General features: G+C 58.7%; 11 protein-coding genes across 11 annotated transcripts; 5 read left to right on the forward strand and 6 right to left on the reverse strand.

Moving 5' to 3' along the window:
- Positions 1-102: 102 nt before the first annotated feature.
- Malapachy_3659 (hypothetical protein) lies at positions 103-2,424 on the forward strand (the record flags this gene model as incomplete). Its single annotated transcript, XM_018138121.1, has 1 exon — positions 103-2,424. One exon carries the CDS (start codon positions 103-105, stop codon positions 2,422-2,424), a length of 2,322 nt encoding a protein of 773 aa, XP_017994204.1.
- A 19-nt stretch (positions 2,425-2,443) lies between these two features.
- Malapachy_3692 (translation initiation factor eif3 p40 subunit) lies at positions 2,444-3,622 on the reverse strand (the record flags this gene model as incomplete). The annotated part of the gene is made up of 1 exon (XM_018138154.1): positions 2,444-3,622. The coding sequence occupies one exon, from the start codon at positions 3,620-3,622 to the stop codon at positions 2,444-2,446; it is 1,179 nt and encodes a 392-aa protein (XP_017993654.1).
- A 95-nt stretch (positions 3,623-3,717) lies between these two features.
- On the forward strand, positions 3,718-5,237 carry Malapachy_3605 (sugar transporter; the record flags this gene model as incomplete). Its single annotated transcript, XM_018138070.1, has 5 exons — positions 3,718-3,783; positions 3,814-3,846; positions 3,874-3,916; positions 3,946-5,043; positions 5,122-5,237. 5 exons carry the CDS (start codon positions 3,718-3,720, stop codon positions 5,235-5,237), a joined length of 1,356 nt encoding a protein of 451 aa, XP_017993928.1.
- On the reverse strand, positions 5,093-6,044 carry Malapachy_3641 (hypothetical protein; the record flags this gene model as incomplete). Its single annotated transcript, XM_018138105.1, has 2 exons — positions 5,093-5,658; positions 5,690-6,044. The coding sequence occupies 2 exons, from the start codon at positions 6,042-6,044 to the stop codon at positions 5,093-5,095; spliced, it is 921 nt and encodes a 306-aa protein (XP_017994160.1).
- Positions 6,045-6,143: 99 nt separating this feature from the next.
- Malapachy_3590 (phosphoacetylglucosamine mutase) lies at positions 6,144-7,809 on the forward strand (the record flags this gene model as incomplete). Its single annotated transcript, XM_018138056.1, has 2 exons — positions 6,144-6,235; positions 6,276-7,809. 2 exons carry the CDS (start codon positions 6,144-6,146, stop codon positions 7,807-7,809), a joined length of 1,626 nt encoding a protein of 541 aa, XP_017994030.1.
- Positions 7,810-7,921: 112 nt separating this feature from the next.
- Positions 7,922-9,404, reverse strand: Malapachy_3689 (actin-related protein; the record flags this gene model as incomplete). Its single annotated transcript, XM_018138151.1, has 3 exons — positions 7,922-9,104; positions 9,131-9,279; positions 9,309-9,404. 3 exons carry the CDS (start codon positions 9,402-9,404, stop codon positions 7,922-7,924), a joined length of 1,428 nt encoding a protein of 475 aa, XP_017993605.1.
- A 195-nt stretch (positions 9,405-9,599) lies between these two features.
- Malapachy_3595 (anthranilate synthase component 2) lies at positions 9,600-11,912 on the forward strand (the record flags this gene model as incomplete). Its single annotated transcript, XM_018138061.1, has 1 exon — positions 9,600-11,912. The coding sequence occupies one exon, from the start codon at positions 9,600-9,602 to the stop codon at positions 11,910-11,912; it is 2,313 nt and encodes a 770-aa protein (XP_017994027.1).
- A 32-nt stretch (positions 11,913-11,944) lies between these two features.
- Malapachy_3651 (nuclear matrix protein) lies at positions 11,945-13,582 on the reverse strand (the record flags this gene model as incomplete). Its single annotated transcript, XM_018138115.1, has 2 exons — positions 11,945-13,542; positions 13,570-13,582. The coding sequence occupies 2 exons, from the start codon at positions 13,580-13,582 to the stop codon at positions 11,945-11,947; spliced, it is 1,611 nt and encodes a 536-aa protein (XP_017994198.1).
- Positions 13,583-16,014: 2,432 nt separating this feature from the next.
- Malapachy_3633 (hypothetical protein) lies at positions 16,015-16,961 on the reverse strand (the record flags this gene model as incomplete). Its single annotated transcript, XM_018138098.1, has 2 exons — positions 16,015-16,886; positions 16,916-16,961. The coding sequence occupies 2 exons, from the start codon at positions 16,959-16,961 to the stop codon at positions 16,015-16,017; spliced, it is 918 nt and encodes a 305-aa protein (XP_017994109.1).
- Positions 16,962-17,116: 155 nt separating this feature from the next.
- On the forward strand, positions 17,117-18,265 carry Malapachy_3599 (threonine aldolase; the record flags this gene model as incomplete). The annotated part of the gene is made up of 1 exon (XM_018138064.1): positions 17,117-18,265. One exon carries the CDS (start codon positions 17,117-17,119, stop codon positions 18,263-18,265), a length of 1,149 nt encoding a protein of 382 aa, XP_017994024.1.
- A 46-nt stretch (positions 18,266-18,311) lies between these two features.
- On the reverse strand, positions 18,312-21,353 carry Malapachy_3625 (rpn2-26s proteasome regulatory subunit; the record flags this gene model as incomplete). Its single annotated transcript, XM_018138090.1, has 1 exon — positions 18,312-21,353. One exon carries the CDS (start codon positions 21,351-21,353, stop codon positions 18,312-18,314), a length of 3,042 nt encoding a protein of 1,013 aa, XP_017994035.1.
- Positions 21,354-21,486: the final 133 nt, after the last annotated feature.

Raw genomic sequence — 21,486 nt, forward strand, 5'->3', positions numbered from 1 at the left:
CTCCACTGTCGAACGATCTCCGTTTTCACCATACGCGTGCGCATTCGGTGGCGTGGACGTCGTATGTCGTTACCACTCCCACGCACGACAACACCGCATACCATGGCACAGGGGCGTCCTAGTCTCCCCGGACCACCGATGTACGTGTTTGACTTGCCCCCTGGCTTAGCCTCGTCGCTGGTCTTGCGCACCGCCGAAGGCGAGCAAGAAGACCGGCCTACCTCGACAGATCCAGCGGCACCGGCTGATACGGCCCCCGCCAAACCTACGCAGGGTGCGCCACCATGTACACTGTGTCCTGGATGTGAACCGTTCGCGAGCGTTCGGGCGCAGCGTTCGCATTTCCAGAGTCTATGGCATCGGTACAACCTTGTCCTAAAGCAGTATGGCGCGCGTGATACGGCGTCGACACCGGCGCTTGTCACTCGCGACATGCTAGACGAGCAACTCGCCTCTCTTCATACTGGCTCCGATGACGAGAGCGACGACGGCGCCACACAGGACGATCTCTCTGCGCTCGTGGGACGACTGACACTCACAACGCCCGCGGACGAGGGTGAAGCGCATGCAGCACGTTCCGTCGCTGCGCTACCCGACGCACTTCGGTCGCCGCTCCTGTGGTACGAGACACGACCTGGCTCGCCCATGCACGTCGAGCAGACGCAGCTGGGCTTGTACCGTGACGTGTTGCTGGCGTCGAGTGGCGAGACGCAGCCTTCGTCGTTCCTCGCTTCCCTTACTACGCCACGTATCACTATTCGTCCTGGCACACAGGGCTGGTCAGGTAAGCATTTACAAGGGACGCACCAGGTAGGTCGCGCCATGCAAATGCATGTGCTGGACGGCCAGGGTCTCGTGCCCTGGCTGCATCCCAGTGACTTGGCCGGCGTCAGCAGCAGCGATGTGAGTGACACCTCCAGCGGCGACGACGACGACGAAGCCACGCTGTCGGAGAACAGCGCGGCCTCGGACGCAGAGAGTCTTCCTGCGTCGATCCCTCTTCCGCCTCTTCGTCTCTGGACGTTTGTCATGATGGGCGGCGGCCATTTTGCCATCGCGACCATGGCCCTCAATTTGCATGTCCCACCCTTATCCGCACGTGCTGAAGCACGCGGAGCAAAAGCGCCTCGCTCCATTGTCGTCTTGGCCCACAAGACCTTCCATCGATACACTACGCGACGGAAGCAAGGTGGCTCGCAGTCCGCGCAAGACGCCGCGGGCAAGCATGCCAAGAGTGCAGGTGCGAATTTGCGTCGGTACGGCGAGCAGCAGCTACGCACAGATATCCATACACTATTGCAGCGGCGTGGCTGGCGAACGTTGATTGAACGCTCAGAGCATGTATGGGTCCGCACTTCCATGCGGGCCGCCAACGGTGTGCTATGGCACTGGACTGGCCATGAAACGAGTCCGTTGGACGCCAAGCAAGCGCAAGGCACACTTTCTCATATCCCGATCGCTACGCAGCGTCCTACGCTCTCAGAAATTGTGCGGTGCTTCCTGGAGCTCACGCGTGTCAAAGTGGCCCACCTTACGCCGGAAGAACTCGCGGCGCAAGACGACGCGGCGCATCAGGCGTCGGTCACGGCAGCGCTGCGTGCGAATGCGGCGAAACACACGCCTACGCCACCCCCGCCACGCCCGAAAAAGATGCAAAAAGATGTGCAAGAGCAGCGTGAGCGTGAGCGATGGATTCGTATGATTTCCATGGTGCGGAAAGGCAAGATTGGCCCGCTTGAGCATTTCCTTGAGCGGCATGCCTCGCTGCTTTCCTCCGTGAACTCCAAGCCGGCCGCGTACGCAGATGCCACAGGGATTGACACACCGTTGCCGGCGTGGTGGCGGCAGGCCGAAGCCAAGTCCACCGGGCAAGTGCCTACTACGCTTTTGCAGGCCGCTGCCGCTGCGGATCAGGCGGATATGGTGCAGTACTTGCTCACAGAGCGCCACGCAGATCCTACGTTGCCTGTGCTCAAAGACGAGGGCAGTACGGCACATCGAACAGCGTATGATCTTTGCAATGCCAAGGCTACGCGTGCTGTCTTTCGTCGGGTGATGGCCGAGCAGCCGACGTGGTGGAAGTGGGATGAGATGGGACCGGGTGGTGCGCGTGTGCCCTCGGCTCTTACGGCAGATATGGAGGAAGCACAAGCGTCGAAAGCACGCTCTCGTCGTGCGGCGATGCGCGAAAAGTTGCGGGAGCGCGACGCCAAGCTGGAAGAGAAGGCACAGGCGGAAGCGGCTGCCGCCGCTGCCGCAGCGACATCCGCCTCGACGCCCGCCTCGACCACCCATGGCCCACGGCGACTGGGCGATCAGGGCATGGCCACCATGTCCGAGGCCGGTCTGTCGGACGAGATGCGACGTCGCATTGAGCGTGAAAAACGGGCTCGTGCCGCCGAGGCGCGGATGCTACGTAAATAAATACCATACATATAGAAAATTACGCTGTACCAGTGCGAGCCGCCTCCAGTTGCACAGCGCCGAGCGCAGCGGTATCCGTGAGGCGGTGCGCCGCCTGGTCCAGTTGGTTCAGCAGCAACAAGCTCTCCAAACGGTTCGGCTCTGCAGGGATCTTGAAGAGTTTGTGCACTTCGTCGAGTGGCAAAGGCGCGAGACCCGCCGCCTCGCGCGTCGCGTTCTCGGCCTTGCGACGCGTCACAAACGCCTCCGCCTTGGCCTTTTCACGCGCGACTTGGCGCGCCTGGTAGCCGACGGTACCAGCTTCCGCCGCGTACGCTTCGGCCGCGTCCAACGTCGACTCAGCGGTGGACACAAGCACAGGCTCCAGCGCCAAGTTCAAGTCCATGAAACTCGACGGCACCTGCATATCAGCTGGTTGCATCAGCTTTTCCTTCGAAGTCCGCGGCACAATACGCGGCGCTGGGGCATTCTCTGTCGTAATTGTAGCCAAGAACGCATTCAGAAGGGCCGTGTTGTGGATGTGCACAGGAATCTCCTCTAGTATGTTCGAGAACGTCAAACGGTGCTCACTCAGACTCTGCACGGTAAACTTGCCCTTGCGGTACGCCTCGACAAATGCAGGCGCCATACGGTACGCCTTGATCACTGTGTTGCCCTCCGCGAGTTGGGCGTAGTCGTGCACGAGCAGCACGGCCTTGCCGCAGCCATGGTTGCCCTCGCGCTCCATGAGCACCGAGAGTGTGTTCAGGCCATCGACCACGGCTGTGTTCAGGAAGGGGCCCAGGAAGGCGCCCTGGTACAGACCCACCGGGTTGACCTCCGTGTTCACCTGGCGCAGAAGACGGAGCATCTCGCCGATGTACTGCATCGTCGAACGCGTGTTGCGCTCCTCTTCCTCACTACGCTCGCTGCGTGCGCCAGGGAGACCAAACACATTCGACACCTCCAACGTACCGCCCACATCCATACCAAGCAACGCACCCCACGCATTGCTGCCATTCGCAGCATGGTTGTCCTTGCAGTGCTTAATGATCTTCATCAGCACAAGACCATCCAGCTGCACTTCTTCAATGACGTCCGAGTCCATGTTCAGCATTTCCTGGTCGGCCTCCGTCATCTGCATGCGCTCGGCCTCCTCCGCCTCTTTGCTCGCTTCGTCACGGCGCGCTACCGATGCAGCACTGTCAGCGTGGCTCATCTTCGTCGTCGTCGTAGCTGCCAGCCACGAGCCCTGAGTCTCCCTTTTCTTTTCTTCCATCACGTGATAGGAAACGCCGCTTCCCCACTGACACCATGACCCCCGCACTCGGGCGTCGTGGTGCGTGGGGGAACGCGCGCGGGTACCATGTGCGCTTGTGGGTACGTGAAGTGCGGTGCCACTCACAGTAGGTGCTATGTGGACTGGGATGGGCCGCTGATAATGTACGCGATCGTGCATAACTTACGCAGATGTGGCTCCAAGGCGTAGCGATGAGCCTGCCGTCGCTGCAAGGTATGTCGACCGATCCGACTTATGCGGAGCCACCTGGCACATTCCCGATGCGCGTATTGGGCTCATGACAGCGAGTATGTTTACTGGCATGATGATCGGCGCGCTGGGATGGGGCGTGTGGGCAGACCAGCAAGGCCGGCATGGCGTGTACCGCTCCACCCTTCTTGTTGCCGCCTTCGGTGGTCTTGGGCTCTCGATGGCGCCGACGTACTTGATGGCTTGCTTTTTCAGTATCGTTCTTGGCACAGGGATCGGGGGAAGCATGCCTATCGATGGGACGCTGTTGCTAGAGTCGTTGCCGCACGCTTTGCACCATTGGCTCACAGGGCTGTCGGTGTGCTTTGCCCTAGGCTCTGTCATTTGCGCGGGCCTCGCCTACACAATCCTCCCCGCCTGCAACGATGCATCGTGTGCACAAGCGTGGCGACACCTGGTATTGGTGCTCAGCGGACTGACCTTGGCCGCCGCCATCGCTCGGCGGTGGGGGTCGACGACATACGAAAGCCCAAGGTTCCTAGCAGCGCAAGGCCGTTGGGATGATATGGCCCTTGTCCTAGAGGCTACCTCGACACTCGATGAAGACGAGGCATGGATCCACGACGAGCCAGATCCAGCGCCATGGCGTGAACAAGTCGGCCATCTCGTCTCGCGTCCATGCCGTCGAACCACGTACATGGTATGGCTTCTGTGGGCGAACATGTCGCTAGGCTTCACAATGTTTAACGCTCTATACCCCCTTCTCCTACAGCGCAAACAGGCGGATGTAAGTCATGACGTGCTTTGGTACGCTGTGAGCTCGGTACCTGCCAGTCTGTGCGCCGCTGCGTGGCTCCGCACAGGCGCTACGTATGCGATGCCATGCATGCTCGGTGCGACGTCGCTGAGCCTGCTGTTGTTCGCGTGCGCACGCTCCTCACTGGCGATTCGCATAGCTGGGATCAGCGTCTCGTTTACGGCGAATACAGCCTATGCGATTTTGTACGGGACCACGCCCGAAATGTTTCCGACACAGGTGCGTGGCACAGCCTGTGCGATAGCCAGTGCCTTGGGCCGCGCTGCGGGGATCCTAGCGCCTGTGCTGGCCAGTGCCTTGTTACCCGGCGATGACATGGCGCCTGTCTACATGAGTATGTTGGTATTCGTCATATGTACGGGGATGGCACTCTATCTTCGTCATTAATCGCGCTTGGTATTCGAAGACACAGAGCGTGGGGCGACCAGCGGCAGCTCCGACAAGCGGCGTGAATTGGGCGTGCTGGGCGATTCGAACCACCGGTTCTCGTGCAAGCGCGCAGCCTTGGTTGCGTTGCCGTTCCAGTAGAGAATCACTTGTACAGCAATCACCGCATTGAAAATCGTCGCGAGGGCAAAGCCCCAGAAGAGAAGGCGGTCGTTGGTCTCGGTGAGCGTCGTAAACACACGGGCCATCGTGCCGAGAAGCTGTGCAAACACGACAAGGATACTTAGCTCCCCAGTGGCCTTAGAACGATGCAGCTCCAACATCTGAGGTACTTTCGATGCAAGCGACACAGGGATCGTGAGGCCCTGCAAGAACTGAAGCAATGGCGGCGCGACCGTTCGCTCGCTGATCAGCGCGAGAGAGCCGACGACCATGAGGACAGCACCGATTGCGACATACAAGGCATTGGTCGAGATCCCGTGAGCCCGGCAAAACGTCGTGACGCGGCGCGAGACCGAGTCCATAGGTGAGTACGCAATAATGAGCAGAGTAATGACCATATCTGTGGTAAGCTGCATGCAGGGTCGACGTACTTTGCACTGTCAAGCTGGCATTTTCACCATAGGTACTAAAAGGAATGCGAAGACGAATGGCATACACCAAGCTAATCGTGTACGCAATGACTTCGAGAATGTACATGGCGAGACTAATGCCTTCGGCACTGCGGGCATGCACGATCTTGTAAATCTGGGGGAACTTGATGATGCTGCCAAACACCACAATGCCGAGGCCCAAGCCTTTGGATAGGCCAAGTCGTAGGCAGGCGACATCCGTATAGTTTACATCCCACACCAAGCTCTGGTAACACGTATCGCCGAGAATGTACTTGGCCGGCTCCAACACGAACCAAGGCAAAGATCGCGTCACTTTTTGTAATACAGCCTGCATGTTCCTAGAGAACAACCACGGCGGAGGTACGTGCGCTTCTGGCCGATACGCCAACGCGTCACGTGGATGGGCGGTCCCCGACACTTCCCTTGCACTACCATGCTGCACGAGAAGGACATTATCGCGGCGTCGAAGGCGCACCCTAAACCGGACATTAAGTATACATATGGTACGGCTGGTTTCCGGACAAAGTACGTGGAACGAGAGGCGAAGCATACTAACCGAGTGCAGGGCCGATATTCTCGACAGTACCTGTTTCCGTATCGGACTGGTCGCGGCCCTTCGTAGTCTGGTGAAGGAAGGGCGCTTCATCGGTGTAATGATTACCGCATCGCATAACCCTGAGGAGGACAACGGTGTGAAGATTGTCGACACACGTGGCGAAATGCTCGCACCCGAGTGGGAAGGCATCTGCTCGCAAGTCGCCAATGCGCCGAGTGATGAGGCAGTGGTGCTGGAGCTGACGAAGATCGTGCACGAGCACCGCCTGGATACGTCGATGACGCCCCGTATTGTATTTGGCTACGACACACGTCCCTCCTCGTCGAGGCTTGTGAAGGCGATGCTTGATGGTCTGCATGCCATGCACGCTGAGATCGTTGACGGCGGTATGCTGACTACGCCGCAGCTGCACTATCTTGTGCTGGCACACAACACCCAAGCGACGGATCACCCGTACGGCCACCCTGATGAGATGGGCTACTACAAGAAGCTGGCGGGCGCCTTCCAGGAACTGCTTGGCGGCCAGAAAGTCAAGCTCCCGGTCGTTGTGGACTGTGCCAACGGTGTAGGCGCCAAGGCCATGCAGGGCCTGCTTGATCTGCTTCCAAAAGACCTTGTAGACGTCACACTCTTGCGTACGGACGTCGGCAAAACGGGCGCATTGAACAACGGATGCGGTGCCGACTTTGTCAAGACGAACCAGCGCATGCCGCTGGGCTACGAGAACGAGCCGAGTGTCAAGGAAGACACGCTGCTGTGCTCGTTTGATGGCGATGCGGACCGTATTGTGTTCTATTACCTGACGGGCCCAGCCAGCAAGCCAGAGAGCTTCCATCTGCTCGACGGTGACAAGATTGCTACGTTGGCGACCGACTACCTCGCGACGCTTTGCAAGGCAGCTAAGCTCGATATCAAACTGGGCTGTGTGCAGACGGCGTACGCGAATGGCGCCTCGACAGAGTACCTGGCCAAGCGCGTGCCCATTACGTGCACCAAGACCGGTGTGAAGCACCTCCACCATGCAGCTGAGCGGCACGATATCGGTGTGTACTTTGAGGCGAATGGCCACGGTACGGTCCTCTTCTCGCCGTACACCATGGTCATGATCGATATGGCGAACCGCCTTGCGAAGGAAGGCTGCCAGGACTCGCTGCACAAGCTGCGCACGCTGCCGATTCTGATCAACCAGGCGGTGGGTGACGCCATTTCCGACTTGCTGCTGGTGCTCTATATCCTTACGATGAATGGCTGGGATGCATACTTGTGGGACAGCTGCTACGAGGATCTACCGAACCGCTTGGCCAAGATCCAAGTGCCCGATCGCTTTGTGTTCCAGACGAGCGATGCAGAGCGTCGCTTGGATCAGCCGCACGGTCTGCAAGACAAGATCGATGCCGTGGTCAAGAGGACGCCGAATGGCCGTGCCTTTGTGCGTCCGAGTGGCACAGAGGATGTGGTCCGTATTTATGCCGAGGCCAGGACGCCCGATGACGTCGAGGCGCTTCTCAACTCGGTGTGTGATCTGGTGAAGTCGGCTGTGTAAGTGATGGCGTATAGATGTATGTAACAACCCACAAACTCTACCCTGGCGCGTCTCAGTCGCAGTCTCTTGTGTCTATGCAAACACATGATGCCATGTACGACTACGATCCCTCCTACACACTGCCCATCGCGAACGCGACAGAAGGCCCGCCTTCATTGTATTGCTTCTTCGTGATATAGTTGCGGCCCGACAAGTCACCAAACACAAGCTTGGCAAAGATCGTAGCACCCAGGTACGGCGCCAAGTCCATGCGCTCTTTGAACGCCGAAAAGTAGTCGGGAATGCGCAGTAGACGTGCATTGTGCGGCTGCCATGGATGCGGCTCTCCGATCACCTGCGAGAGCTCCGTTGACTCGGTCGTCATGTGCGACGAGAAACTCTGCATCAGCTCGTTCGGCAGGCCTTTGATCATCGAGCCTTCACCTGTGAAAATTATGTTCTCCCACAACGCTGGCCTTCGCTCCATGGGGTGGACATTGTTGGCAGCCCATGCGGCCGCATCGCTGATAGAGAGGCACGCCGGCTCACCGCCAATACGGCGTGCACGCTGCGCATCACGCACAGAGTATGGCATAGGCACATCCAGCACTACACGGTCCAGCAACGCAGGCCGCAAAAGCGGCTCATGGAAGCGCGTTCGGACCGTGCCCACCGGCACAGCGACGTCACGGAAGGTCACTGTCACGACACTTGATGAAGTGGCATTTGACGTCGACGTCGCGGCAGCTGGCTTGGCCGGCATCTTTTTCTGTCGCTCCCGCTCTTCGACGACATCGTGCTCTCGCCCTTCGACCAAGGCCTGCGCCACGTCCAACACGCCTTCGTCCTCGTCGACCACGGGCGCCGCCTCCGCGTCTACATACACGTGCTTGTTCGCGATCAGGTCCTGGGCCAATTCCCACAGGGCTGCATCCAACTGGCCACGCGCAACAGGCTCCACGGCCTGCACGACGTCCGTCTCTTGCTTGAGCAGGTACGCAAGCCACCACGCACAGTGAATTAAGCCAAGCTTGGTGACCAACGAGGCACTAGGGACGGCCATGCAGTCGCTCACCGCGCTGACACGCGTATCATTGAAGCCCACATCGATCATGAGACCATTGAGCACACCTACCGCGTACGCTGCCATAAGGGGAATCTCGCTCATGGACAGCGCAGGCACATTGAACTGCTCAAAAAGAAGACGTGCACTTTCCTCGTACACATCGCGAGACACGGGCGATGGGAGAGCGAGCATGAGATAGTATGTGTTTTCCGCTGGCTTGATATGAAGTTTGGTTTCCAGCACATAGCGCCTGCGGTAAGCTATGCCGTAACGTACCACAATGTCTCCACGGCCTTCCAGTCGCGCACGACGCCATTCTCAATCGGGTACTCCCATAACACATCACTTACCGCTGTGGGGTGTACTGTTTGGTCGTAGGTGATATACGTGCCATCGCACTGTCGACCTACACGCGTATCGATCACCTGGACGTGAGTCGATGGGGAGTACGTACAACATCCGGTCGCGCAAACGGGTCGTGAATCCCGATGCCGGCATAAATATGATGCGCATCATGCACGAGAATCAGTGTATGAGCCTCGCGCGACATAATGAGCCCCCGTCCCCAGTGCAGGCGTAGAAGACCGACGACCGAGCGTCGCAGCGGCGCGCGACGCTGACCCACGACGAGATGCACGGCCGCGGGTGGCCACGTGATGGCGAACGACTGGCCTGAGTCAGCCAGCGAGCGACCAGGCGAGCAGGCAGTGGAGGTGCGCAGCCCAGCGCAGGCCTGTCATCGTCCATGTCGGCATTCGAGGAAGGCACCGATGGCCGTATCTGCATTCCGAGCCCGCCTCGCGCGGGTCAGGGGATCACGGTTATGATTGATAACTATGACAGTTTTACGTTCAACGTCGTTCAATTCCTCGTAGAGTGCGGTGCGAACTTGGTGATTTTCCGTAATGACCAAGTCACACTCGAGGCGATTGAGGCGCTGGACCCCGTGAACCTGGTCATCAGCCCGGGCCCTGGTCATCCCACGACGGATGCGGGCATTTCGCTGGCCTGTATTGAGCGGTTCCAGGGCCGCATTCCGATCCTGGGCATTTGCATGGGTCTGCAGTGCACGGTCGTGGCCAACGGAGGCAAGGTCGGCTCCGCTGGCGAGATTTTCCATGGCAAGACGTCGATGATCCAGCACGATGGGCGTGGTCTGTTTGCCGGTCTAGGTACAGAGCCAATTGTCGGGACACGCTACCATAGCTTGGCGGCGGACATCATCGCGATGCCGTCGTGCTTGGAAGCGACGTCGTGGACCGAGACGCATGTGCTCATGGGTGTGCGTCATAAGGAGTACACGGTGGAGGCGGTGCAGTACCATCCGGAGAGTGTTATGAGTGAGCATGGCCACGAGATGATGAAGAACTTTTTGCAATGGCGTGGCGGTACCTGGAAAGAGAACCCCTCCGCGCTGGCCGCGCCCGCCGCGGCAGCAACGGCGCGAGCAAGCACGTCCTCAGAGACGATCCTGCAGCGCATCTACCGCCAGCGCAAGTTGGATGTCGCCGCGGCCAAGGCGGTGCCGGGCCGCGGCATGGCCGAGTTGGAGCGGTCGTTGGCGCTGCAAATCGATCCGCCGCAAGTATCGTTCCCCGAGCGTCTGTTGTACAATACATCGCCCAGCGCGCCTGGTGTCATGGCGGAAATGAAGCGTGCGTCGCCGAGCAAGGGCGATATCGCTCCTGAGGCGCATGCGGGCGAGCAGGCGTTGGCGTATGCGCGTGGCGGCGCAAATGTCATTAGTGTGCTTACCGAGCCGACGTGGTTCAAAGGCACGCTGGAAGACTTGGCGTGGGCGCGACGTGCCGTTGAGCGTCTGCCGCATCGCCCAGCGATCCTGCGCAAGGATTTCATTGTGGACGAATACCAAATTGCCGAGGCTCGTCTGGCTGGCGCCGATACCGTGCTGCTGATTGTGGCCATGCTGGACGATGCGACGCTTCGTCGGCTGTACGACTACAGTATGCAGCTGGGTATGGATCCGTTGGTCGAAGTAAACAATGCCGCAGAGATGCAGCGTGCCTTGGCGCTCAACCCCAAGGTCGTGGGTGTGAACAATCGCAACTTGCACAACTTCCACGTCGATATGGGCACGACCACACGACTAGCCCAGGCCGCGCTGGAGCGGGGCGTCATCCTGGTCGCGCTCAGTGGCATTGCGGGCCGGGCAGATGTGGAGCAGTACCTCGCGCAGGGTGTGCAGGCCATCCTGGTCGGCGAAGCGTTTATGCGGGCCGCCAACAAGAGCGCCTTTATGGCCGAATTGCAAGGCCGGACGCCGCCGTCACCGACGGCGTTGCGTCCTGTGGTCAAGGTATGTGGTCTGCGCACGCCAGAGGCGGTCGACGTTGCGATCGATGCCGGCGCAGACTTGCTAGGGATGATTCTCGCGCCTGGGACCAAACGAACGGTGTCGCTCGACGAAGCGCACGCCATGGTGTCGCGTGTGCACGCCCGTAGCAGTGCCGTGTCCGCATCATGCCTGGCACCTACGCCGCCGCTGGGCGAGACGTGGTTTACGTGGCATGCGCGACGACTGCAGGAGGCCGCGCAACGCCGGCCCCTGGCCGTCGGTGTGTTCCGCGATCAGCCGCTGGACGAGATCGTCACGATGACCACGGCCCTGCAGTTGGATGTTGTCCAGCTGCATGGCCGTACTGAGCCGCTGGACTGGACGCGCTACTTGCCCGGCGTGTTTGTCGTGCGTGTGTTCCACGTCGCGCCAGGCACGAAGCCCGACGAGGCACAGCGAGCGCTGCGCGAAGCGACACGGCCCGGCTACCACCATGTGATCCTCCTCGATACCGCGGCGCCGACAGGTCATGGCGGCTCTGGCATCGCATTCGAATGGGAGCATGCACAGGCGCTGGCGACCAGCGATGAGCCGCTGCCCTTTCTCCTTGCTGGCGGACTTACCCCCGCGAACGTCGCAGAGGCCATCGCTACGTCCCATGCATGGGGCGTCGATACCAGCTCAGGCGTCGAAACGGACGGGCAGAAAGACCCGGCGAAAATTCGCGCGTACGTAGAGGCGGCGCGGGCCACGCTAGCCTAGAAGGAAATAAATACGCATGTCAACTACATAGGTTAGGGCGTGTACATATGCACGGTACGGTCCATGCCAGCCACAAGGAGCGCGCCGTCGCGGGGACTCCATTGCACACTGGTCATGCGGGCGTCGCCTACGTCCATCGTAGCGCACAGCGTGAGCGTCTTCCCGCCGTACACACGCACAGCCGCGCCGACCACCGCGAGGAACTGCGCCGTAGGATCAAAGCGCACTTGGGCGGGCGCCGAGGCGGCCTCCACACGCCGCGCGAGCGCCAACTTCCGCAAGTCCCAAATCTGCACCTCGGCTGCCTGGTCCGAGGCTGCTGCGAGAAGGTAGCCATTCTGCGAAAAGTGCAAGGCGTGCACGCGCCCGGCATCCGTCCGGAAGAGCGCCGATTGCCGGCCCTGCTTGATGTCCCACACGCGAATCACGCCATCGGCGGTACCCGTCGCAGCCAGCTGACCATCGGGATGGAACGCAAACGATTCGTACTCGTACCCAGCCTCGTCGTCCGAGGTAGAGGGCTGCGTCACATGCAACAAGCGCTCGCCCGTCTCAAGAGAGTGGAGCGCCCACGATCCATCGCGCGAAGCACTGCCGACCAACGCATCCGTGGGGTGCACGTCCACGCCTGTCACCTCGGCCGTGTGGCTTTTCCACGTATGCGCCAGGCGGAACGTCCCCTCCGCCTCATGGCGCCACACACGCACGGTCTTATCCGCACTCGCACTCACAGCGTAGGCAGGCGCCGGCGCCGCGTCCGCTGCCTCGTGCCCCACCAAGGGGTTGCTGCGGCCAGAGAAGGCCACGGCCGTCACAGGCTTGGTGTGCCCCTTGAGCGTCGAGAGCACTTTTTCACTCTCACGGTCGATCACCAGCACATGCTTGTCCTTGCCGCCCGTAAGTAGCCACTGTCCATTCGCACTCACATCCAGCGCCGTGATGCCAGGCGAGGAGGCGCCATGCAGCGATGGGATCGACGCTGTTTCATGCAACGACGATACACTCTCTGTCGTAGGGTACGACGCGTCCGACGCTCCGCGCTTGATACGCGCCCGACGCTCGGACGAGAGACGCGATGCCGTCTCGTCAATCTGTGCAAGCATGTCCGAAGGGAAAGCCGTGTGAGGCGCATCAGCTGCCGCATCCATATCCACATCGTCCGTGGTCGTCGCCTCGGCCGTCTGCGCCGGCAGGCCCAGCGACTGGTGCACACTCGCCAGCGCTTCCCGCGCATCATCTCGTTCTTTCATCAGGCGCGCGATCACGCGCATACTTGCATCGTTGGTGTACAGCGCATTCGCCAGATCCTGCCGAGCCGCTTCATACTGCTTCCGCAGCGCCAGCGTCTCAAACACCATAGCATCGTACTCATTCTGCAGCGCTGTCAGCAGCGAAGGTACCGACGAATGCGTCGGAGGGCGTGGAAATGCCGTTCGAGGAGCTGGTTGAGTTAGCGAACGTGGTCGCGCGTACGTACACGACTGCAAAGGGATAAGGTCATCCTCTGTCAACGGTTCGCCTGTGACAGGATCCTTACCATGCTCTGCCACATACTGCTCAATGAGCCGCTTTTCGTACAAGTGGCCACTCTTTTTCGAGACCACAGGCTCTTTCGGCGCCTCACCAGAGACTATACGTTAGCCACACCCCCACGTACTCGCACAAAACATCGCGCTGGTCAACCCAGGCGCGCCCCTCGCCGCCGCACGACTGCGTCGCCTACGACGACGCAGACTTTTGTGTCACGTGATGCACTCTCTGGCCTGCGACCGATACAACCACGACTGGGGCGGCCCACTACACACTATCTACTGCTGCTTCTTCGCGGCCGCCTGGGCCTTCTTGAGCACCTTGGGATCATTCGGTGCACCTTTGTGGCCACGCAACCCTGAAATGTAGCCAGGGCCAGTGAAGTACATGAGCTTCTCAGGGCGGTTGAGCGTCGGCCATCCCACATACTCCACACCGTGCTGCCAAATGAAGCGCAGCGCAAAGAGCAAGACCAGCACCCACACAAGCACAAACATCGGGACCATACCCGTGTCCACACGGTACGGGCGCAGAGGCTCTCCCTCTGGCAGGCACAGCGCAGCAATAATAAAGAACAAGCTCAAGTACAGAAGCCACGGCATCAATCGCACACACCATGTACGTGTATCCGTGTACGGCACGTTGGTCTTGGGATCCCAGGCACCCGTAATAAGGTCGTACGCATCTTGACGCTTGCCGTCAAAGAAGTTGTTCTTCATATACCGTGTAAGCGAGTTGAGACCGTCCTGCAACACACCCTCTGCTGTACGCTTGCCGAGACGCGTAAAGTCGGTCTTCAGCGCACCGGTGCCCGAGTAGGCCTTGCTGATGACATCGGCATGGTCCGACCACACATTACGGAAAACATGCAGGAACTTCGGGTGGTTTTCCACACGGTCCATCTCAGTCAAGATCCCCACAGAGCGCAGCTGGTCATTCAGCACCCACCGAGCCAGTGTCGTTTGCACCACATTGGTACGGTCCAAGCAGTCCATGCAGTTCGTACGAACCACCGACTTTTGCAGCTGCAGACGCGGAGCACCCGTCGTGTCAAGCGAGAAGTAGTCGTGGCACGAAAGACCTTCCCGTTGGAGATGGTCCACAAGCACGGACACATTTTCAAACTTCATACCCTTGCACTCGTGGTGGAAGTCAAAGTATGTGTAGTTCACCAACGGATGATCCAAGTGTCGTACCGCCTTCTCAAAGGCATCTTTGATCGGCTTCTCGTATCCCTTTTGGTTCACCAAGTTCACCAGGTAGTTCTTGCCGTAAACGGCAACCTGGTTCGTAAAGTGCTTCTCAAACGACGCATCAAGAAGCGGGTTGTCAGGAATAATCATATCCGGCTTGTAACGCAGGTTGTTGATCTCTGCCCAGTACACAGGCACACTACCACGCGTCTGGATAAAGCTCATACGGATCCGGCCTTCCACATCCTCCATGTCCTTCGGCTGGTGCAGACTCGGCGGGTCCAGCAGCACAAACTGCTCCGTCTCGTTGTAGTTGGACACGTTACCGTCCTTGTCCAAGCCACGCGAGAAGTAGCGCGTACCTGCACGATGGCGCGAACGACGGGCAATCAGACCCAACACGAACGAGCGGTTTTGGATCGTCACCAGCTTCACTTCGAGGAAACCAAACATGGCCGGCATAATGAACGCAGACATGTCTTCATCCGGGTTCTGCTGAGCATGCTGAATGAAACGTTCTTGCAAATGGAAGTTCCAGAAGAAACGTTCGTCCGCACGCTTCCACAGCGGCACAGAGGCGCTAGACAAGCCGGCGCCCTGCTGCATCTGACGCTGCATACTGCTGGTCAGATCAAATTCGTAGCTAAAGTACAGCGGTCCAGAGTACAGCGACTCCTTCACGAGCGAAATCAAGCGACGCTCAATCGGGTGACTGAGCAACGTCGGGTTGGCATCACTGCGCACAGGCAACAGACGGAAGTCCGTCGCAAGGTAGATGGTCGAGTTCAGGATATGCGCCACACGCTTACGGTTTGTGATGACGACCAAGAAATCACTCGTGTGAAGAGACACAATACCGAGAATGCCGTGTACAATAAACTGCTTATCGTGCTTCGGCGGCTCCCCACCGATAATCACCGCTATAGGTAAGCGCACAGAGGCGTTGAATACGTACGCTTCAGCTCAATAGCATCGTTCCGTCGATCGATAATAAGCTTCTGGGCTTTGCGACCAGACTCACTCTTGTTCGGCACGAACGTGTAGGTGTCTATAGGTTAGCACAGTCCATCCCACTCATTCAGCCAGACAAAACTGGCGAATGTGAATAACATACCTTTCGACACATAACTGCATGTGTTAGCTGCCTCCTTCACCTAGGTATCGTACGTACAGTGTAAATCCGGACCAGAGCGACATGATCTACGCCAAGCTCCTACCTCAAGGAGACCGAGCCGACCGGGGGTAGGTCCGTTATCCCCTGATGGGCACGTGCATGTGACTAAGCATTCATGGGGTTCTTCCCTCCACGTTTGTCCGTGCGAAGGAGATGCAACCTTGATAGGTGCGTGGACGTGGAGCAACAACCTATAGGAGGAGGACTACGGCGCTTCCGTCTCGGAGGGCCATCCGGCCAGCTGACGAATCGAGGCGGTAGCTTGCACACCATAGATAGCAGGGTTCTCAATCGCCTCGCAGATGGCCACACCTACAGTATCCACATGAAGCGGTGGCGTAACCAGAGCGCCGGCCAAGGGACGTAGGGCTGTCGGTGCCCATGAGCTCTGCAGCAGGTCCGCAGGCAGAGGGATGGGCAGCTTGAGCTTAGTGCGCAGTTTGTGTAGATGGCAGGAAGCGTCCAGCATTGTGGCCGGGACAGTGGTCCACGGGCGATGATGCGGGTGATACATGAGGCCAGGGCGCATGAGAATAGGTCGAAGGACATCGTCAGCCATGGCGGTGATAGATTGCTCCGCCTCATACTTGGTAGAAATATAGCGGGACGAAATGAGGGGACGCATAATGTCTTCCGCAGAGAGGTATACAAACGGGACATGCGAACGTTGCGCCTGGGATTGTACGTCTTTGAAGGTCTGCGCTACTAGCAGCGCAGCATCGCGGTTCATGCGTTCGTAGGTCAGGCTACCACCATGCCCATCTTCCGCCAAGGGGTTGGCGCCGCTGGACAAGCCCCATCCTTTGGCGAGCCCAGCAAGCGCACCGCCTGTCGAGCCTTTCTCCCCTTTGTACGCCGACTCCAGTAAAATGCCCATCGTGTGCACGGCCGCTGTACACTCAGCGGCAATATCACGGTATGTAGCAGGATCAAAAGCATCCGCTTTACGCCATTGCATGCGGGGCGATTCCGTCCATGCTGGCGCGTGGCCACGCTGCGTACGGAAAGGGCGCCCACTACCACTGATGCTCACCACATTCCACCCACGAGCAATGGCTTGCTTGCATACCGCAGAGCCTGTATACATAAGAAGAGTGCTAACATACCGACAAAGCCATTGCCGCCGATCACGAGCACGCGGGGTGTCGTCATGTGTCGCCAAGGAAGCTGGCCATCCAACACGCCATTTGAACCAGCCTGGGGGGCTCGGCCGGCTCACGTGCAGGAAATGACAAGGCTGCTGCAGGGCCTTTACGCCACGCTTAGAGCTATGCACGGCCCCTCGTTCGTACCTGTTTGCTGTCACCATGTACCTGGCTGAGGAACAGGCGCATATCCCGCGCTACCAAGTGGACGTAGCAGAACCAGAGCCTTTGCTGCCTTTGGTGCCGGCACCCATGCCGCCGTCCGCTGCGGAGGAAGAGCAGGCGTATGACCATATCAAGTTCAATGTCATGAGCGATACCGTGACGCTGCCTTCCGAACGCATGCGAGCGGCTATGGCAACGGCTGTGTGTGGAGACAATGTGCTTGGTAACGATGTGCCTACAATGCAGCTGGAGACGTTGGTAGCCCAGCTTTCAGGGAAAGAAAGTGCGATCTTTTTACCCAGTGGCACCCAGTCCAACCAACTCGCATTGCGTGCCTTGCTAGGCTCGCATGCCTTGCCTTCCTCGGTGCTGTGTGATCACCGTGCACATATATATACAAGCGAGCTTGGAGGTATTGCCTCGAATTCACATGCCTCTACGACGCCTGTCGTCCCTTCCAATGGGCATCATTTGACACTGGACGACGTGAAGAAGCATGCGAACACAGTGCTGAGCATCACAGCGCCACGTACACGCATCATCAGTCTGGAAAACACATTGCACGGTACCATCTTTCCTCAGGATGAAATCAAGCGAATTGCTACATTTGCTCGCGCTCACGATATCCAACTGCATTTGGACGGCGCACGACTTTGGAATGCAGCGGCGGAGACAGGGATGCCTCTACGTGATCTATGTAAGCCGTTTGATACTGTGAGTCTGTGTCTGAGCAAAGGGATTGGAGCGCCGATCGGGTCGATTCTAGTAGGACCCGCTACAGTGATAGGCACTGTCCACTATCTCCGGAAAATGATGGGCGGTGGTATGCGCCAGACAGGTGTCGTAGCTGCGGCGGCTCACGCGGCTCTGCATGAGACGTGGCCCAAGCTACGAGCCACCCATGCCCTGGCCCAGCGCGTAGCCGCTGTACTACAATCGCATGGCGCGCGGATTTTGGTGCCTGTGGAGACCAATATGATCTTTTTCCGTTGGGACACCTCCGTCCTGGACGAAAAGGTCCTTGTCCAACAAGCCGCCGCCTTGGACCCGCCGATCACGCTAGGCACAGGACGGATGGTGATCCATTGGCAAACCGACCCGTCGCTACCCGCTCGTCTCGACGCATTGCTACGCAGTATCATATAGAGCTACGTAAAAGGGGGGCTGAGTATATGAAATGTCGATCGTCGCTCTATTTGGCCTGCTCGTCCATATCGACGTCTTCATCAGCCACGGGCTTCGGCGCATCCTCAGGCTCCTGGGCAGAAGCAGACGATGCGACACCTGTAGCCTCGGCAGGCGCATCCGCGTCATCCGACGTCGAGGCCAACGTAGCCGCTGCCTGCGCATGTTCCTCCGCGGTGGCTGTCGCACTCGCATCATTCGCACTGTCATCCGGCACAGCCGGCACAAACGGCGCGGTAGGTTCGCGGTCCAATAGGAGTACGATACCACCACGACCCCCTGTCACTGACAAATCCAGTTGACGCGCCGCGGCCGGCTCTGGTGCAGCCTGCGAGCTCGATGACGTGGTCCATGGGCGGACAGGGACGTAGCGTGCCTCAGCGGGGCACGAGAGGTACTTGAGCTGGAAGACTGTCACGCGCGAACCGTTGGGAATGCGCTCCTCCTTTGGCTCATCGGCGTGGCTAGGTGCCGCTGCCTTGGCGCTCTCCTTGTCGGAAGCCTCTGCCGCGTTTGCCTCATCGGTAGTAGCTTTCTCTCCTGTGGGCTTGGGCGCATCCACGTCCATGTCCGCCTCGCCTGCCGAGGCGGCTTGAGCTTTTTGTTTCGCCTTGGTGCGCTGACGGGCCTGCGCCTTGGCCGTCGTACTAAGCACGGCTGTCTCGACCTTCTCCAGCTTCTTTTCTGTCTGTGTCTGCACAGGCGGAGGGTACGCAAACAGGCTGGGACGAGCATGCGAAAGAATGTCCCACGCTGGCAGTTCCAGCGACTTGGTCACACCAAGAATCGCCGTGGGCGTCAACGCGAGCGACGCAAAGTGCGCCATGGGGAACCAGTACCAGTACTGGGTAAAGAGGGCCATACCCACCACGGCTGCCATATTGGTACTACCGCCTCGGCCTTGCAAGCTAATGGTCACATTCCGGCCACCAGCGTCAATCAGACCCTGCGCCAGCGCGGCACCAAACTTGGCCATCGCCTCTTCGTGCTTTTCATGAATCATCTTGTCAAAGGTCGTGCGAGCAGCTTCGCCACGAGGGTTCAGCACATTGTTCTGCTGGACCAAGATCATGGCCATGGCAATGCAGGCACCCTGACGCACGAAATCGACCGTGTCCTTCGTAAGTGGCTCCAGTAGATCCAACGCCGCATCCAGACCGGTACCAGCGCAAGCAATACCAAGAGCAAGCGCAGCACCGTACCGCAAGTGTGGGTTGTAGCTCTCACTCAGAAGCTGGACCATCTCCGGCATATGCTCAGGTGAGCGGAATAGCAAAAAGCCTAGCGCAATCACAGAGGCACGACGCACATCGTCGCTGCCATCCGACACGGCCACGTGTAAGAGACGACGCACAGCAGCATTGTGGCCTGTGCCAGCATACGCTAGGGCCATGGTATACACACCACCGTAGCGCAAAATCGCATCCTTGTGTGATAGCAGCTCATCGATCGTAGCATCCGCCGCGGACTCACGACCATAATGCAAGAGCGCAATACCAATCGCGAGACCACGCAGGATCTTTTCGTGTTGCGTCTCCTGTGCGTACTGCATCATCTCTTCGGTCGCTTGCGCAGAGCCTGTGCCTAGGTATACCATGCCCATCGCATAGCCAGCCGCCTCGCCACTCACAGCCGAGTCAGTGTACAGCACATTCCGCAGCTCCTCGTATACTTCTTCATTTTCCGTGGCCATGCCCGCAGCGCCCAGACCAAGGGCAGCGCCATGCTGCACGACCTCCGCATTGTTGGAGCGCAGAGTCTTCGTCAGCAAATCCAAAATCGGGGCACCGTGATTCGCATGGATAAGACCCAGAGCGAACAAGCTACCGCCCTCGGAGTAGATACTCGTAGACGCTGCGCCACCCTCGGGCGGGAGGTACGGCTGCAAAATCGAGATGCTTTCTTGCAGACTTCCGCGGTGCAGGACACCGAGCGCCGCTGTGGCAGTAAACTTGCTCCAATTGGAGGCCTTCGCAAGCCATTCAAGATTCTCGCGCAGGAACTGGTCACTGCCCGTACCTGCATGCATGAAGGCATTGGACAAACTCACAGCAGAGTGGTATGCACTGTAGTGGGCATCGAGCGCATCCTTGGTCGACTTCAAAATGGCCAAGTCGGCGTGATTCGCACGGTGCAGGAATGCACGGAAGAGACGGATCGACTCTTCACCCTGCAAGATACGCACCACTTGCTCAGCATTGGCAATATTACCAGCGGTAGCCTGCAAATCAGTCTGCACATGATGCAAGAACTCCTGCGTGGCACCTTCCACGAGATCAAAGGCAGTCTGGTACGCAATCAACAAAGAGCGTTCATCAGAGGTGGCCTTGTCTAGCAATGAGCGCAAAAGCTCTGAGACACGCTTCGGCTCATTGAGGTACACGTAACACTGCGCCGTCGAGAAGTAATCAGGCTCGCTTAGCGAGGGGAAAAGTTGCACAAGCAGCTCAAGGACCTGACGGCGCACATCGCGTGCGTGCACAACACTCATGACCATTTCCAGCACGTAGACCAATAACTCACGGTCCTGCGTTGAATCAAAGACCTGCTGAATGATATCCAGGCGACGTGCCTCCAACGCAATACCCAACACTTGGCGGTACTCTTTGCCCGTCATACAACGCTGGACCATCTTGTCTACAATCGCAGCAAGACGCGCACTTGTATCACCTTTCCCAGTAGAACCGTCGCTGGGACTGGCACTGCGCTGTTCGATGTATTGATCAATGGCCTTGGAGACCACAGTCTCAACATACTCGGTACGCTGCTCAACATCAAATAAGGCTTCCGCACCCAAAGCAAAGCTAAGCGCATCTTCCATTTCTCCAAGATAGAAGTATACCTTGGAGGCGACCAACGCAGCCAGCTGACGCTCAGGGAACGATTCATCTTCGTACAGCTCTTCAATACGCGCCACCGAATCGGCCAGCTCGGCCCAAAATTGGTCCACTAGCGAGTTCAGTTTCTGCAGGGCGTAAGCCTGCAGTTTCGGATCTTGCTCCTCTAGGAGCGCCGTCACACCGGCCACAGACGTCAAGGATGACACCATTGTTGTGGACACGTAGACAGTAGACGCACGATGCGAGACGACGCGCGGCCACCCGCCGCTGTCGCCTCGCTGACCACGCCAGAATATTGTGGAATTACGCTTTCACCTCAGATCGGTTTAAATCCTATGTTGA

Source organism: Malassezia pachydermatis (genome assembly GCF_001278385.1).
Source record: "Malassezia pachydermatis strain CBS 1879 chromosome Unknown scaffold1, whole genome shotgun sequence".
Lineage (NCBI taxonomy): Eukaryota > Fungi > Basidiomycota > Malasseziomycetes > Malasseziales > Malasseziaceae > Malassezia > Malassezia pachydermatis.